Source organism: Lithobates pipiens, unplaced genomic scaffold (genome assembly GCF_037356315.1).
Source record: "Lithobates pipiens isolate NorthernLeopardFrog02 unplaced genomic scaffold, aLitPip1_a1.2 Scaffold_24, whole genome shotgun sequence".
Lineage (NCBI taxonomy): Eukaryota > Metazoa > Chordata > Amphibia > Anura > Ranidae > Lithobates > Lithobates pipiens.
The window spans coordinates 8814910-8832219 of NW_027507786.1; the positions used below are offsets into that span (position 1 = coordinate 8814910).

General features: G+C 45.8%; 1 protein-coding gene across 2 annotated transcripts in view; it reads right to left on the minus strand.

Annotated features, from left to right (window-relative positions):
• Positions 1–17310, minus strand: part of DKK3 (dickkopf Wnt signaling pathway inhibitor 3) — a 102374-nt gene that overhangs the window by 53152 nt on the left and 31912 nt on the right. For both annotated transcript variants that reach the window (XM_077453571.1, XM_077453570.1), the window contains exons 3-4: positions 13620–13748; positions 11881–11961 (exon numbers count right to left, since the gene is read on the minus strand). In XM_077453571.1, the coding sequence (XP_077309697.1) occupies positions 11881–11961; positions 13620–13748 (210 nt within the window). The remainder of the gene's footprint in view (positions 1–11880; positions 11962–13619; positions 13749–17310) is intronic.

Genomic DNA, 17310 nt, shown 5'->3' on the forward strand with positions numbered 1-17310 from the left:
AATATTTTTTTTGCGCTATAAACAAAACAAAATCTAACAATTTTGAAAAATAAACAATATTTTTTTCTTTCTGCTATTATTCTTTTTTTTATTATTATTATTATTCTTCTTTTTTTGCGCTATAAACAAAAAAATAACCTGACAATTTAGAAAAATAAAACAATATTGTTTACTTTCTGCTATAAAACATACCCAATACGTTTAAAAAAAAAAATGCTGCTACATAATTTTGGTAAATTAAAAAAAAAAAAAAAAATCCTAATAAACGTATATTGATTGCTCTGCACAAGTTACAGCGTCTACAAACTATGGGATATATGCTGGAATTTCTATTTTTTTTTTTTTTTTTTTTTACTAGTAATGGCAGCGATCAGCGACTTATAGCGGGACTGTGATATTGCAATGGACATTCGGACACTAACTGACACTTTGTGGGGATCAGTGACACTAATACAGTGATCAGTGCTAAAAAATAAATAAATAAATAAAAAAAAATGCTGCGTCGCACCTGCAGATCAGTGAGAAAGTGCTAATATGTCTATTGCAATTGCCCAATACCCATTACCCAATGTTTAATAAACCAACCTTTTTCTCTTACAGCTTCTGCTGGCATCGCTGTGCTGCTAGAAAGGTCCCAGGCGAAAACACTTGGTGTCATTCCACCTGGGACGGGAGTTGGCGCTACAGAGGAGGCATTGGCTTATACAGGTCATGCTCACTCCGCGGCCAATTCCTTACCCTGCAGCTAGCGCCAGCTCCATGCACTCTGATGCTCTGGGATGGCTGGTCAGCAACCATTAATCTGGGCTTGCCAACCCACCATCCCAGAGCACGAGGACGAAGGGTCACATCAGAGGGCTCAAGTTTAGCACCCCTGTTATAGAGTCTACAGACTATTATATACACAATGGAACCTTGGATTACGAGCATAATCCGTTCCAAGAGAATGCTTGTAATCCAAAGCACTCGCATATCAAAGCGAGTTTCCCCATAGAAGTCAATGAAAACGAAGATAATTCGTTCCGCATTGACTTCTATTATATGCAATACCGCATATGGCCAGAGGTGGGGTGGCGGGGGGTGTCGGAGAGCCTCGGATATACTCGGGGACAGCTCGGCTGAACTCGGAAACACTCAGGAACGGAGAATAGGGGTATTGCTGGAAAACCTCAATATACATGGCACCTCATCCCAATTTTTGAACAAAATTTTGTAAATGGGGATAGAGAAAGGGGATTATGGCGGTGCCAAAAGATGCAAGAATTGCAGAAAAAGAAAGTACATAAAACAACAATAAATTTTATTTACATAAAACGGACATAAACATCAAAAATAAACAGTAAGTATAGACTGACGGTACATAAAATTGCAAATTTCTGAAAAAGGGGGGAGAAAAAATAAAATAAAAAAAAGGAACAGTCCTTGGTGTTTGAAAGGCCAATGATACAGGCACTCAAATCCTACATGTTTCGCCAAGACATTGGCTTCCTCAGGGAAATGATATAGGCCTGTGCCAATGTTGAAGGTTCTAGGTGGGAAAACAAAGAAGGCATAAGATCTACAATTCAAATAAAAAAAAAAAATTACGTTTAAAGCGGGAGTCCGCCGGGACTCCGCGTTTTTTTTTTTAAAAGCCAGCAGCTACAAATACTGCAGCTGCTGACTTTTAAAATAGTGACACTTACCTGTCCAGGGCGCCCGCGATGTCGGCACCCGAAGCCGATCTCTAGATCGTTTCTCGGGTGCTGCCGCCGCCATCTTGGGTATGGGAATCAGGAAATTGAGCCTTTCGGCTTCATTTCCCGGTTCCCTACTGTGCATTGCGCGAGCCGCGCTGCGCAATAAGGACGGTCCCCGCTGCCTCTGGGATCTGTGTGTTTTCCCAGCAGGCAGCGGGGCACTTGTGGAAAGGGACGGGCACTTGCGGAAAGGGGCGTAATCTACGCCCCTTTCCGCAGAGAGCTATCCCGGAAGTTGGTGCAGTTACCTGGATTATCCAGGTAACTGCACCCCCCTCCCCCCTGAAAGGTGCCAATTGTGGCGCCGGAGGGGGGGAGGATTCCGATGAGCGGAAGGTCCATTTTAGGGTGGACCTCCGCTTTAAGCTATATATTTGCACCTGGATGCATGATAATCCCTGGAGTATTTCCAAGTGGTTCCGAGTATTTCCGAGTGATTCTGAGTATTTCCGAATGGCTCTGAACCGAGTGTCACCAGCGGCCCCGCACCTCTGGCCAAATGCGGTACTGCACACCCCATTAGCTTGAATCCTGCTCGTTTTGCGAGACAACACTCGCAAACCGAGTCAGAATAAAAAAAAAAGTTTGCTCGTCTTTCAAAACGCTCGTTAACCTCGTTACTCGTTAACCAAAGTTCCACTGGATGTTTGAAAATTGATCAATCCTGATGTACTGACATCCTATCTCATTTCTTGAGGCCCTAAAAATGCCAGGACAATACAAAATGACCCCTTATTGGAAAGTAGACAGTCTGAGGCATGGTGAGTTTCTTTAATTGTATTTTTTTCCACAATTTTTTTTTTAGGAAAATGAAGAAAGTAAATACATTTTGATTTGATTTACAACAGGTTATTTCTCACAAGCACAGCATAGGCATACCTAAAATCCCCCTCCCCCCCCCCCCCAAAACACATTCTACTCCTTCCAAGTATGGGAATAGCAAACGTGTGAGTTTTTTTTGTTGCCGAAATGCATAGAGAGGCCCAAAATCCAAGGAGCACCTACAGGCTTTCAAGGGGCTTCAATTTTGTATCTGATTTCTCGACTACCTATTACATTTCTTGTGGCCCTGAAGCATACCTCCCAGCATTCTGAGATGGGAATGAGGGACACCTGCTAGCAAACTGTATGTAGGCATAGGATATGCCCCCTGCCACACCCTCTTAAAGGAGAATAACCCAAAAAAAGGTTAATTTAATCCAATTTTTTTTTTACCACTACTATTCCTTCATACTGGCTTTTAAAATTTACAAATTTAGCAACAGCAATTTAGAAATTGGATGTAAGGTTTAGGGCTGGGAAACACTTTTTAAAGATAAAAGGCGCATTTATATGCAACTATATAGATCAGACCAAAATGAGGAGGAAGGAGGGACAGAGGGACATTGCTCCAAATCAGGGACAGTCCCTCGAAATCAGGGACAGTTGGGCGCTATGCCTGGAGTGCCAGGACAAGAGAAACACTCACAAAATAACCCTAATTTGGAAAGTAAACACCCCAAGGTAACCCGCAGTATGCCCATACTTAGAATTACACCCTAAAACACATTCTGCTATGCCTCCTGAGTGTGGGGACACCACATGTGGGTCTTTTTAAACGATTGCACTGATTATATACCAGACAATGTGTATTACAAGACAGAATAGAATGAAAATAATTAACAAGTTAATTAGAAACCCGCGCTCACTCTGAAGTGCGGGTGCAAAGATTGATATTACTTAACACAAACAAAACAAATGAAAGTTACTGTGAAATGAATTGCCACCATACATATCTAACAGCAATAGTTAGTTAGAATGGAGTATCTTGTGTATGGGGGGATCAGGAACACTGTTGTTGGCTTACACTGGTCGGGTGGCACTGGCACTGGTGTGGTGGCAGTCAGGAACACAGTTGCTAGCTGCTGCTATGGCACCAATTAGCAACACTTGTTGCTGGCTTACACTGGTCTGGTGACAGTTGGACTGGTGTTGCAGTGATCAGGAACACTGTTGCTGGCTGCACTGTTTTGGAGACACTGGGACTTATGTGTTGGTGATCAGGGACACTGTTGCTGGCTCCACTGGTCTCATGATACGATACTGTACGGGGGATCTGGCGCTAATTAGGAACACTGTTGCTTGCTTGCACTAGTCTGGTGACACTAACACTGGTGTGACGATGATCAGGAACACTATTGCTGGCTTGCACTGGTCTAGTGACACTGGGACTGGTGTGGCAGAGATCAGGAAACACTGTTGCTAGCTGACGCTGGGACTAGTATGGTAGGGATCATTAACACTGTTGATGCCTTACACTAGTCTAGTGACACTGGGACCAGTTTGCTAGTGGTCAGGAACACCGTTTCTGTCTACACTTGTCTAGTGACACTGGGACAAGTGTAGTGGTGATCATGAACGCTGTTGCTGGTTTGCACTGGTCTGGTGACACTGGGACTGGTGTGGCAGAGATCAGGAACACTCTTACTGGCTTGCACTGATCTGCTGACACCGGAACTAGTGTAGTGGTGATCGGGAACACTGTTGCTGGCTTGCACTGGTCTAGTGACACTGGGACTGGTGTGGCAGAGATCAGGGACACTGTTGCTAGCTGACATTGGGACTAATGTAGTGGTGATCAGGAACACTGTTGATGGCTTATGCTGGTCTGCTGACACTGGTAGTGGTGTGGAGGTGATCGGGAACGCTGTTACTGGCTGCACTCATCTGATTTGGTGGTGATCAGGAACACTATTGCTGGCTTGCACTGGTCTAGTGACACTGGAACTGGTGTGGCAGAGATCAGGAAGACTGTTGCTAGCTGACACTGGGACTAGTGTGGTGGTGATCAGCAGGAACACCGTTGATGCCTAAAGCCTCATACACACGATCGGACTTTGTACAAACTTTCCCGTGGACTTTTGTACAAAGGGCGTAGGCCACAAGTTTGTATTGGATACACACGATCTGACTTTTTGACAACAAACACGAACGTAGTGACGTCACAACGTACTGATGACACTTCAAAAGAGGACGTTCAATGACTCCAGCGCCACCTTTGGTCAACTTCTGTATTGTTGTCTGATCTTTTGCATTGGTTCTGAGCATGCGTGTTTGTACCTTGTACAAAAGTCCGATGCTTTTGCGTACACACGATCAGACTTTGCTCCATCGGACTTATGTTGTCAAAAAGTTTGTTCGTTCGCACAGCCAACAAAAGTCAGATGAAAACAGAAAAAGTTTGTCCGATGGAGCGTACACACGGTCGGATGTTGCTCCAAAACAGCTAATTTGCATGTTTGTTGTCAAAAAGTCTGACCGTGTGTATGGGCCTTTACACTAGTCTAGTGACACTGGGACCAGTTTGCTAGTGATCAGGAACACTGTTACTGGCTTACACTGGTCTGCTGACACTGGTAGTGGTGATCAGGAACACTGTTGACGGCTTATGCTGGCCTGTTGACACCGGTAGTGGTGTGGAGGTGATCGGGAACACCGTTGCTGGCTGCACTCATCTGATTTGGTGGGGATCAGGAACACTGTTTCTGTCTACATTGGTCCGGTGACACTGTGACTGGTGTGGCAGAGATCAGGGACACTGTTAATGATTGCACTAGTATGGTGACTCTGGGATTGGTGTGACTGTGATTAGGGACACTGTGATTGGCTGCACTGGTCTTGTGACAATGACAGGTGAAGCTGGTGATCAAGGACACTGGCTGGCTGCACTGACATACAGTGCCATCAGTGCAGCCAGCCAGTGTCCCCGATCACCAGCCTCACAAGCCACAACAGTGCCAATGTCACCATACTAGTGCAGCCATTTACAGTGTCCCTGATCACTGCCACACAAGTGCCACTTGTGGTAAAATAGTTTTCCTCATAAATTACGGTACATTATTATTATTTTCTATATTTTTTTGTGACCTCACCTGGTACTAGACCCCCTTCCCCCAAACGATACATCCCATAATCCCTAGAGAATCCAGAGAGAAATTCAGACACATTCTTCTTTAAATGCATTAATTTTATTCAAACTTTATTCAAAATGTTTGTGATAGATTGTGCCAGTCTCGGTGCTGTAGCCAGGCTCAAGAGTTTATCTCATTTCTGGGTAACACATTTCTCCCAGTATGTTCTATACCTGTTAGTTAAAGCCGTTAAAGTTTGACACCACAAATCCTTGTTGGGAAATGAGCTGTGAATTAAAATAATTACAGGTTTAGTCAATCAGATCTGGAGAGTATGAATTTCAATGCAAAATCTTGAACCAGATGACCCTAAAAGTTAGAGTGTGTGATTGTGCGAAGCGTGATTTGTGTCTCTGAAAGCATCTATTATACAGTGTATGAAATAATCACCAGATATGCCTATAATTAAAATGAATGCCCATTATTTACCAACAGTGCTCATTAATGAAGAGTAGTGCCCTTTACATATCAATAGGGCCATTATAGAAAAGAAGTGCCCATTATACACCAAGAGTCCTCATTTTAGGAGAGAAATGTGTGTTATACACGAAAAGTGGCCATTATAGAAGAGAAAACTCAATTATACACCAAGCGTGCCCATTGTAGAAGAAAAAAGTCAATTATAGACCAACAGTGCCCATTATAGAAGCGAAAAGTCAATTATAGACAAACAGTGCCCATTATAGAAAAGAAAAGTCAATTTTACACCAAGAGTGCCCATTATAGCAGAGAAAAGTCAATTATACGCCAACAGTGCCCATTATAGAAGAGAAAACTCAATTATACACCAAGAGTGCCCATTATAGCAGAGAAAAATCAATTATACGCCAGCAGCGCCCATTATAGAAAAGAAAGGTCAATTATATATCAATATTGCCCATTATAGAAGAGAAAAGTAAATTATACACCAATATTGCCCATTATAGAAGAGAAAAGTCAATCATACACCAATATTGCCCATTATAGAAGAGAAAAGTCAAATATACACCAATATTGCCCATTATAAAAGAGAAAGGTCAATTATATACCAATATTGATCATTATAGAAGAGAAAAATCAATCATACACCAATATTGCCCATTATAGAATAGAAAAGTCAATTATATGCAAATATTGCCCATTATAGAAGAGAAAGGTAAATTATACACCAATATTGCCCATTATAGAAGAGAAAAGTCAATTATACACCAATATTTCCCATTATAGAAGAGAAAAGTCAATCATACACCAATATTGCCCATTATAGAAGAGAAAGGTCAATTATATACCAATATTGCCCATTATAGAAGAGAAAAGTCAATCATACACCAATATTGCCCATTATACACCAATATTGCCCATTATAGAAGAGAAAAGCCAGCAGAAAAGTGCCACTTACAGAGGAACAATGCCCATTAAATGCCAACAGTGCCAATAGCAGAGTAGCGCCCACTGTAAAATAACATTTATAGAGCAGCAATGCCCAGTCGAGAATTACAGTACCCTTTATGTAGCACACATACATAAGATATAACAGCGGTGGTAGTAAATCGGTAACACTAATTATATACTGGAGACATCTTATTTATACAAGCAGTGCCATTGTATAGAGTCATTTCCCCTAAGAGACTGATAAAACCCAATATATGCAAGCATTTATATAAAAGCCCCAAGGATGGAAACGAGTGTGGGGTTTGGAGGGGTTCACATATATCTCACATGGGTTTTGTAATGTTTCGTGAACTGATGATCACAATAACTGGAGCATGGTGCTATTTGTATAAAACGGGAAAGACAACATTCCACCTGACTGATCACGAAGACAGGAAGGATCAGCACTGATCCTTCAATAAATACAAGATGAATTACTACCAGAAGTCATGACAGGAAATAAATAGCTAAAAATCTCTGAAGGTGCCATTCAAGGGTCAGTTTGCCCAAAGCGGAAAGCTTTTGAGTGAATTCCAAGGAGCTGAATTAGTTGTTGCCCTCAGGAAGAATCATCATTACCGTAATTCCTTCTTAGGTGTCTGGCTGTTAGGGTCATAGGGATGGCATTAAGAGCTTTTGCGAGGCTCTGTTACCCCAAAAAAAATTAAAAAAGGACACTGCCAATTAATTAGTCCAGAATGGTGACTCTGATCCACTTTCTCTTGAGAAGCTACATTGGGTTCAGCATACAACACTTCCCGGTGTGCCAGATACTTGGGTCCTAAGTTGCATATGGTGGTTCCTTCCACCTGCTGCTTTGTCACCACTGTGCACTGCAGAGCTGTGGTGGTTTAGGGACCACAACGTGCAGTTGGGTAAGCAGGCTTACCAAAACACTTAGAAAACTTGGAGCCGCTAAACGACAAGTTGGTGAGAAACATTAATATTAACATGTATATGTTTTTTTTAGAGGTGCCAGTGCATTTAGAGGGTATCACCATTCACCATGCCCCAACAACAGCAGCAGTTTGAGTAAGGCCAACATGACTGTGCACCTGTCTACAAAGTCAGCTCCTTAAAGACATCATTTGACAAGTTTGGTATGGAGAAACTAGAATGGCCTTCATAGAGCCCTGACCTCAACCCTACTGAACACCCTTTTTGATGAATTATAATGAGCCAGGTCTTCCCATCCAAGAACTCCATAAGACACGGTTTGATGAGTTTGGTGTGGAGGAACTCAAATGGCCTTAACGGAGCCCTGACCTCAACCCTACTGAACACCTTTGAGATGAATTGTAATGAGGCAGGTCTTCTCATCCAAGAACTCTATGAAGACATAATTTGATGAGTTAGATGTGGAGGAACTTGAGTGTCTATCACAGAGCCCTGACCTCAACCCTACTCAACGCCTTTAGCTTTGGGATGAATTGGAATGAGCCACGTCAAGAAACTGCATAAAGACATAATTTGATGAGTTTGGTGTAGAGGAACTTGAGTGTCCTGACCTCAACCCTACTGAAGGCCTTTGGCTTTGGGATGAATTGGAATGAGCCGGGTCAAGAAACTGCATAAAGACGTAATTTGATGAGTTTGGTGTCCTGTACTCAACCCTACTGAACACCTTTGGGATGGTTTATAATGCCAATTAACGAGACAGGTCTTCTCAACCAAAATCAGAACCTCACTTCACAAATGTTCTTCTGGCTGCATAGCCAAGCACACTCCAAAGTCTTGTAGAAAGCCTTTCCGAAAGGGTGGGGGCTAATATAGCTCACATAGATGGTCAGGTGTCCAAAACTCTTTGGCCATATGATGTCTTTCAATTTCCCACCAGTTTGTCATTGTGGCCACTCTTTTTCTACTGTTGATGACCACACCCAAGATCCTCAACATTGAGGCCAAATACAATGTCATCTATCTCTACCATATCTATCTCTGGAACATTGTATCGCACAGTCTAACCACCCTGAGATCCAGCGCTATCTTTCATCAACCTTCTGAGGTTCCTATTGTTATCTATGCCCTAGTTTGGGAGATCCAACCTCCCTGCTGACACCTGTTCCAGAGACAACTACCAGAGGGATTTTCCTAGTTTTAGGAAAGGGGTCTCAAACTAGCGGCCCTCCAGCTGTTGCGAAACTAGAAGTCCCATGAGGCATTGCAAGGCTGACAGTTACAAGCATGACTCCCACGGGCAGAGGAATGATACGACTTGTCGTTTTGCAGCAGCTGGAGGGCCCCCAGTTTGAGACCCCTGTTTTAGGGAAATTTCCACATAATTCCCTTTTGTGTCTCCTGGGACAGAAAATGCAGAAAGATTCATGCAGCTGAGGACACACACAGCTATAAAACCTGACAGATTGTCGGTGTAAAGTTAGGCCGCGTACACACGCGCGGACTGTTTGCCCAACCTTGTTCGTCAAACAGTTTCGGCAAACAGTCCGCTCAAAATTTGCATGAGCGGACTTGCCCACACACGAGCGGACTGTTTGACGAACAAGGTTGGGCAAACAGTTCGCTCAACTTTTGAAATGAACGGACTCGCCCACGTAAGGAGGCAAATCCGCCCATTTCGAGCGCGTGTACAGGTAGGCGGGGCCTGCGAAGGAGACGTCGCGGGCTCCGCCGCCTGGAATGGGCTTAAAGGGGAACCCCAACGCCGAAAAAAATCGGCGTGGGGGTTCCCCCAAAGTCCACACCAGACCCTTGTCCGAGCACGCTACCCGGCCGGCCAGGAAAGGGGGGCGAGCGAGCGCGCCCCCCCTCCTGAGCCGTACCAGGCCGCGTGCCCTCAACATGGGGGGGGTGCCTTGGGGAAGGGGGGGCCGCGCGGCCCCCCCACCCCAAAGCACCTTGTCCCCATGTTGATGAGGACAAGGGCCTCTTCCCGACAACCCTGGCCGTTGGTTGTCGGGGTCTGCGGGCGGGGGGCTTATCGGAATCCGGGAGCCCCCTTTAAGAAGGGGGCCCCCGGATACCGGCCCCCCACCCTATGTGAATGAGTATGGGGTACAATGTACCCCTACCCATTCACCTGTGAAATAAAGTACAAAAAAAAACACAACACAGGGGAAAAAATATTTTATTGCACAGCTCCGGGGGTCTTCCGTCTTCGGGGGTCTTCTCGCCGGACTCCTCCGCTATCTGTGTGTAGCTCTTTTACTAGCGGAGGAGTCCGGCTTTCTTCCTCCCCGCCGCCGGCCTCTTCTCCCGACTTCGGGGGTCTTGTCCCCCTCTTCGGTTCTTCTGCCGGGCCACCGCGCCTTCTTGTAGCTCTTTTACAGGCGGTGGCCTGGTCTTCTGTCGCCGCTGTCGTCGTCGCCGCCGCCTTCCGTTCTTGTTCTTCTTCTTGTTGTTCTTCTTCTTCTCCTGGAGATGTTGACTCGACGATCTCTCCGGCCGGAATGCCAGGGACACGCTCCGCTGCCACTTATATAGTGACAATGGGGCGGTGTCACATGGTATATGTCACATGGGTTGGTCACATGGGTTGATGTCACATGGGGACTATGACATCGTAAGGGGGCGGGGTCACCATGTGACCAACCCATGTGACATATACCATGTGACACCGCCCCATTGTCACTATATAAGTGACCGCACAGCGCGGCTCTGGCATTCCGGCCGGAGAGATCGTCGAGTCAACATCTCCAGGAGAAGAAGAAGAACAACAAGAAGAAGAACAAGAACGGAAGGCGGCGGCGGCGACGACGACAGCGGCGACAGAAGACCGGGCCACCGCCTGTAAAAGAGCTACAAGAAGGCGCGGTGGCCCGGCAGAAGAACCGAAGAGGGGGACAAGACCCCCGAAGTCGGGAGAAGAGGCCGGCGGCGGGGAGGAAGAAAGCCGGACTCCTCCGCTAGCAAAAGAGCTACACACACATAGCGGAGGAGTCCGGCGAGAAGACCCCCGAAAACGGAAGACCCCCGGAGCTGTGCAATAAAATACTTTTTCCATGTGTTGTGTTTTTTTTTGTACTTTATTTCACAGGTGAATGGGTAGGGGTACATTGTACCCCATACTCATTCACATAGGGTGGGGGGCCGGTATCCGGGGGCCCCCTTCTTAAAGGGGGCTCCCAGGTTCCGATAAGCCCCCCGCCCGCAGACCCCGACAACCAACGGCCAGGGTTGTCGGGAAGAGGCCCTTGTCCTCATCAACATGGGGACAAGGTGCTTTGGGGTGGGGGGGCCGCGCGGCCCCCCCTTCCCCAAGGCACCCCCCCCATGTTGAGGGCACGCGGCCTGGTACGGCTCAGGAGGGGGGGCGCGCTCGCTCGCGCCCCTTTCCTGGCCGGCCGGGTAGCGTGCTCGGACAAGGGTCTGGTGTGGAGTTTGGGGGAACCCCCACGCCGATTTTTTTCGGCGTTGGGGTTCCCCTTTAAGCCCATTCCAGGCGGCGGAGCCCGCGACGTCTCCTTCGCGGGCCCCGCCTACCTGTACACGCGCTCGAAATGGGCGGACTTTCCGAGCGGGAACAGTCCGCTCATTTCGAAAGTACAGCGGACAAGCCCACACACGGGCGGACTGTTCGCTCAAACACAGTTTCAGCGGACAGTTTTTCGGAATTTCCGAAAGACTTTGTCCGTCCAACTGTCCGCTGAAACTGTCCGCTGAAAGCCCACACACGAGCGGACTGTCCGCCCAAACACTGTTCAGCGGACAAGGTTGGGCGAACAGTCCGCCCGTGTGTACGCGGCCTTACATGTTTAATAAAACATAATGCTTTCAGCCTGGCACTGCCCTTAACAAATAAAACAGATGATACAAAGACTCACATGCTCTTTCTTGTCACCACCTTTCAGTGATGATACGATGGTCTTGGACAGGTAGGTTGATCCTGTTTTATTGTCCGTTTTCTGCAAAGACACAGAAGAAATACGTATGTGTAAACGGTAAAGCAAATAATTATCACAGAATATAAAAATCAAAGAGGTATGTTATAGTGATTTTGATGTTCCTGATTACATCGAGGTAGGTTTATTTTTTTTGTTTTTTTTCCCTCATTGGTGATTTTCCTTCACTTTCTGTCCCGTAGAGACAACAGGAAATATTAGGAAATCTCTCAGAAACAAGGGAAAATCCCCTATTAGATAATTGTCATTGAACAGATGTACCCATTGCAGGTTTTAGAGCAGTTGTGATCATTTTTTTTTTATATATGGGGCCCAAAATTCAGCCATTGACATCACCAAAGAGCCTTACAGAATATTCAATGAATGGAATACTACAGAAGTCTATCAGAGCAGACATGCAACCGGAGATGGTCAGAGACTATGGGCATGCCACAAGAAATGTCAGGGATTCTGGGCATGCTACAAGAGATGGTCAGAGACTATGGGCACGCTACAAGAGATGGTCAGAGATTCTGGGAATGCTAAAAGAGATGGCCAGAAACAATGGGCATGCTACAAGAGATAGTCAGAGATTCTGGGCATGCTACAAGAGATGGTCAGAGACTATGGGCATGTTACAAGAGATAGTCAGAGATTCTGGACATACTACAAGAGATTTTCAGAGACTATGGGCATGCTACACTAGATGGTCAGAGATTAGGGGCATGTTAGAATAGATATAGTCAGAGTCTATAGGCATGCTACAAGAACTGGTCAGAGACTATGGGCATGCTACAAGAGATGGTCAGAGATTAGGGGCATGTTAGAAGAGATATAGTCAGAGTCTATAGGCATGCTACAAGAACTGGTCAGAGACTATGGGCATGCTACAAGAGATGGTCAGAGCATAGGGGCATCCTGCAAGAGCTGGTCAGAGTCTATAGACATGCTACAAGAGCTGGTCAGAGACTATGGGCATGCAACATGAGGGTCAGAGACTAGGTGTATGCTGCAACAGATGGTCAGAGACCGTGGGCATGCTACAAGAGCTGATCAGAGACTATGGGCATGCTTCAAGAGATAGCTAGAGACTATGGGTAGTCTACAAAAGATGGTCAGAGATCATAGGCATGCTACAAGAGCTGGTCAGAGACTATGATCATGCAACACGAGATGGTCAGAGGCTATGGGTATGCTACAACAGATGGTCAGAGACTGTGGGCATGCTAGAAGTGAGGATCGGAGACTATGGGCATGCTAGAAGTGAGGATCAGAGACTATGGGCATGCTGCAACAGATGGTCAGAGACTATAGACATGTTACAAGAAATGGTCAGAGACTATGGACATGTTACAAGAAATGGTCAGAGACTATGGACATGTTACAAGAAATGGTCAGAGACTATGGGCATGATACAAGAGTTGGTCAGTGTTGTCGGTCATGCTACTAGAGATGGTCAGAGACTATAGGCATGTTACAAAAGATGGTTAGGGACTATGGGTATGTTACAAGAGATGGTCAGAGAATGCAATTATGCTATAGGAGTGGTTGTAGATTAGGAACATGCTTCAGTAGACAGCCATAGGCCGGGGACAGATTACATGAGACTACTAGAGAGCACTGCTATCATTGAATGCTCCTTCATGCAGCTCCTTGTGTTCTCGGGTAATCACTGCACATACCTTGTTAATTAGTTCCTTGGTGATGATGGTGTCATTCCCAATTTTCGTCTCCTTGACCGTCTCATTATGGTAATTAGGTGGGAGGTCCTTCATATTCACTCTATCTGCCGCAAATTCTTCAGCCTCCATCTGAAACAAGATCATCGTTACAGATCTTCATCTTCGAATTTGACAAATCTTAAAAAAAAAAAATAAGAATCTCCACCCTCTGTTGTTCCATTGACCACCTCCTGAGTGGTTCTAGTTTCCGTCCCGGCATCAGACTGCGTTCTCTCATTAGCAGAAGTTTAATCTTCTTATATTTGCCTTCCCTGGTCCCTCCCCCCCCCCCCCCCCCATCAGTAACATGATAGTAAAATGTTTAAATAAAACCTGTTTTCATTATATACCTTATTTTAGACCTTGTGATGTCATCACCGGGTCTCTGGCTTCTCTATGCAATGCAGGGAGATCATGGCTGGTGGGAGGGGCCAGCAGGGGGCTGTATATGGCTTCCTGAGATCATCACAGCCCCCCGGGCCTCAATACTCTTCTCTAGAGCCCTCCGTCCTTATGCAAGCGGGGGGCTGGATCTTGGGAGGAGTTATGCAAAAATCAAGACACTTTGATGGGTGGGTGGTCAGCCTGGAGGAGTGGGCGTTCCTAGGTAGGCTGTATTTGTATGCAAACCACCCTAAGTAACACCCACATGTGAAGCTGGGCTTCCACGAATGAAAGAACTGAAAGAAACTGAAAGGGGGCGTGGCTAGGGGCAGTCAGGCCGGGGAGCAAAGCACTAGATGATGTTGGATGTCCTCCAGCCAAGAAATGAGGAGGGCTCTATTTGACTTGCTTGATGACGATTCTAGTGCACCTCGTGAAAAGCTCACAGTGTGCGGTAAAATTAGAGGAAGCCATTTCAGTCCAGGAGAGGAGCCGGTACAACTGTGCAAGTCTGAAGGAAAGGCCGGAGGTCAGATTTAACTTCTCCAGATCTGAATGTCTGAGTGACATTAGAATCGCTGTTTCCTGAATGCATGAGTGACCTCAGACATGAAATATGAACAAAGCCTATCCCTCTATAATGTGTACTTGCCTCTATCCAGAGCACTAAATGTCATTTCTGTCCGCTTTCTCCTTCCTCTATCTCTATGGGTCATTTCTGACAAGTTTTCCTGACACCAAGAGATAAAAAAAAAAGTTACAGAGGAGGGAGCACACAGCCTGTGATTGACAGCCTCAGCTCTTTTCCTGTGTGCTGTGTCCCTTCCCTCCAATCAGCTCTCTCAGTGTAACTTCAGCCCTCCGCCTCCTTTTTTCTGAACTCCAACAAGCTGTATAAATTCTGAATTGCTGTAGAGAAAGAATTGCTGTAGATCAGGGATGTCTTAATGCACGAGCAGTGCCCAGAGGCCCGAGGTGCAATTGGGGAACCATGATAATCTCGCATTACATCATAGTTGGCAACTGTCCCAGATTTGACAGGACAGTCCCGCTTTTTACTAAGCTGTCCTGGGGCTGGCCGTGTCCCAAGCAGCGTCCCGGGAACCTGTACTACTGCCAGAATACTGATACCTGATCCCAGTATTGTTCCCTCCTGATCCCAGTATTGTGCCCTCCTGATCCCAATATTATGTCCACCTGATCCCAGTATTGTGCCATCCTGATCCCAATATTGTGCCCACCTGATCCCAGTATTGTGCCTTCCTGATCCCAATATTATGTTCACCTGATCCCAGTATTGTGCCCTCCTGATCCCAATATTATGTTCACCGGATCCCAGTATTGTGCCCTCCTGATCCCAATATTATATCCACCTGATCCCAGTATTGTGCCCTCCTGATCCCAGTATTGTGCCCTCCTGATCCCAGTATTATGTTCACCTGATCCCAGTATTGTGCCCTCCTGATCCCAATATTATATCCACCTGATCCCAGTATTGTGCCCTCCTGATCCCAGTATTGTGCCCTCCTGATCCCAGTATTATGTTCATCTGATCCCAGTATTGCGCCCTCCTGATCCCAATATTGTGTTCACCTGATCCTAGTATTGTGCCCACCTGATCCCAGTATTGTGCCCTCCTGATGTCAGTATTGTGCCCTCCTGATCCTGGTATTGTGCCTAAATGATTCTGGTATTGTGACCTCCTGATCATAGTATTGTGCCCACCTGATCCCAGTATTGTGCCCTCCTGATCCCAATATTATGTTCACCTGATCCCAGTATTGTGCCCTCCTGATCCCAGTATTGTGCCCTCCTGATCCCGGCATTGAGCCCTCCTGATCCCAGTATTGTGCTCACCTGATCCCAGTATTGTGCCTTCCTAATGCAAGTATTGTGCCCTCCTAATCCCGGTATTGTGCCTAAATGATTCTGGTATTGTGCCCTCCTGATCACAGTATTGTGCCCACCTGATCCCAATATTATGTCCACCTGATCCCAGTATTGTGCCCTCCTGATCTCAATATTATGTCCATCTGATCCCAGTATTGTGCCCTCCTGATCTCAGTATTGTGCCCTCCTGATCCCAGTAGTGTGTCAACCTGATCCCAGTAGTGTGCCCACCTGATCCAAGTATTGTGCCCTCCTGATCCCAGTATTGTGTCCACCTGATCCCAGTATTGTGCCCTCCTGATCCCAATATTATGTCCACCTGATCCCAGTATTGTGCCCTCCTGATCTCAATATTATGTCCACCTGATCCCAGTATTGTGCCCTCCTGATCTCAGTATTGTGCCCTCCTGATCCCAGTAGTGTGTCCACCTGATCCCAGTAGTGTGCCCACCTGATCCAAGTATTGTGCCCTCCTGATCCCAGTATTGTGTCCACCTGATCCCAGTATTGTGCCCTCCTGATCCCGGTATTGTGCCTAAATGATTCTGGTATTGTGCCCACCTGATCCCAGTATTGTGCCCTCCTTATCCCAATATTATGTAGACCTGATCCCAGTATTGTGCCCTCCTGATCCCAGTATTGTTCCCTCCTGATCCCAATATTATGTTCACCTGATCCCAGTATTGTGCTCTCCTGATCCCAATGTTGTGCCCACCTGATCCCAGTATTGTGCCCTCCTGATCCCGGTATTGTGCCCTCCTGATCCCGGTATTGTGCCTAAATGATTCTGGTATTGTGCCCTCCTGATCCCAGTATTGTGCCCACCTGATCCCAGTATTGTTTCCACCCGATCCCAGTATTGTGCTCACTTGATCCCAGTATTGTGCCCTTCTGCTTCCCCCTATACTGTACTCTTTGTGTTGATTAGTCTTTGATTTATGGCATGTTTTCTTATTGCTTAAAATCTATTTTACTGAAAATACTAATAGATAGTTACATAGTTAGTAAGGTTGAATAAAGACACCAGTTCATCCACTTCAACCTGAGTGAGTGGGGGTGCGTGTCTACAATTGTCCCTATCCCTGTGTCATTAAGATGCTCATCTATTATATTATTATTTATTGCACCCATATAGCGCCGTTAATTAACACATCCATCCATCCATCCATACATACAAGATATATGTTTAATTCTGTTAACTATTTATACTTTACATTCATTTTTTTTTTTTTTTTTTTTTACTTATGTCAGCATAGAAAAAACAACCATATCGCAACAATATCACATTGTCAAGAGCAACACATGTAGTATAATTCCAGAACATAAGGTTGTAGTTATAACAATACATACGATAAAAGGCCTAAGTTTAATACCAAGA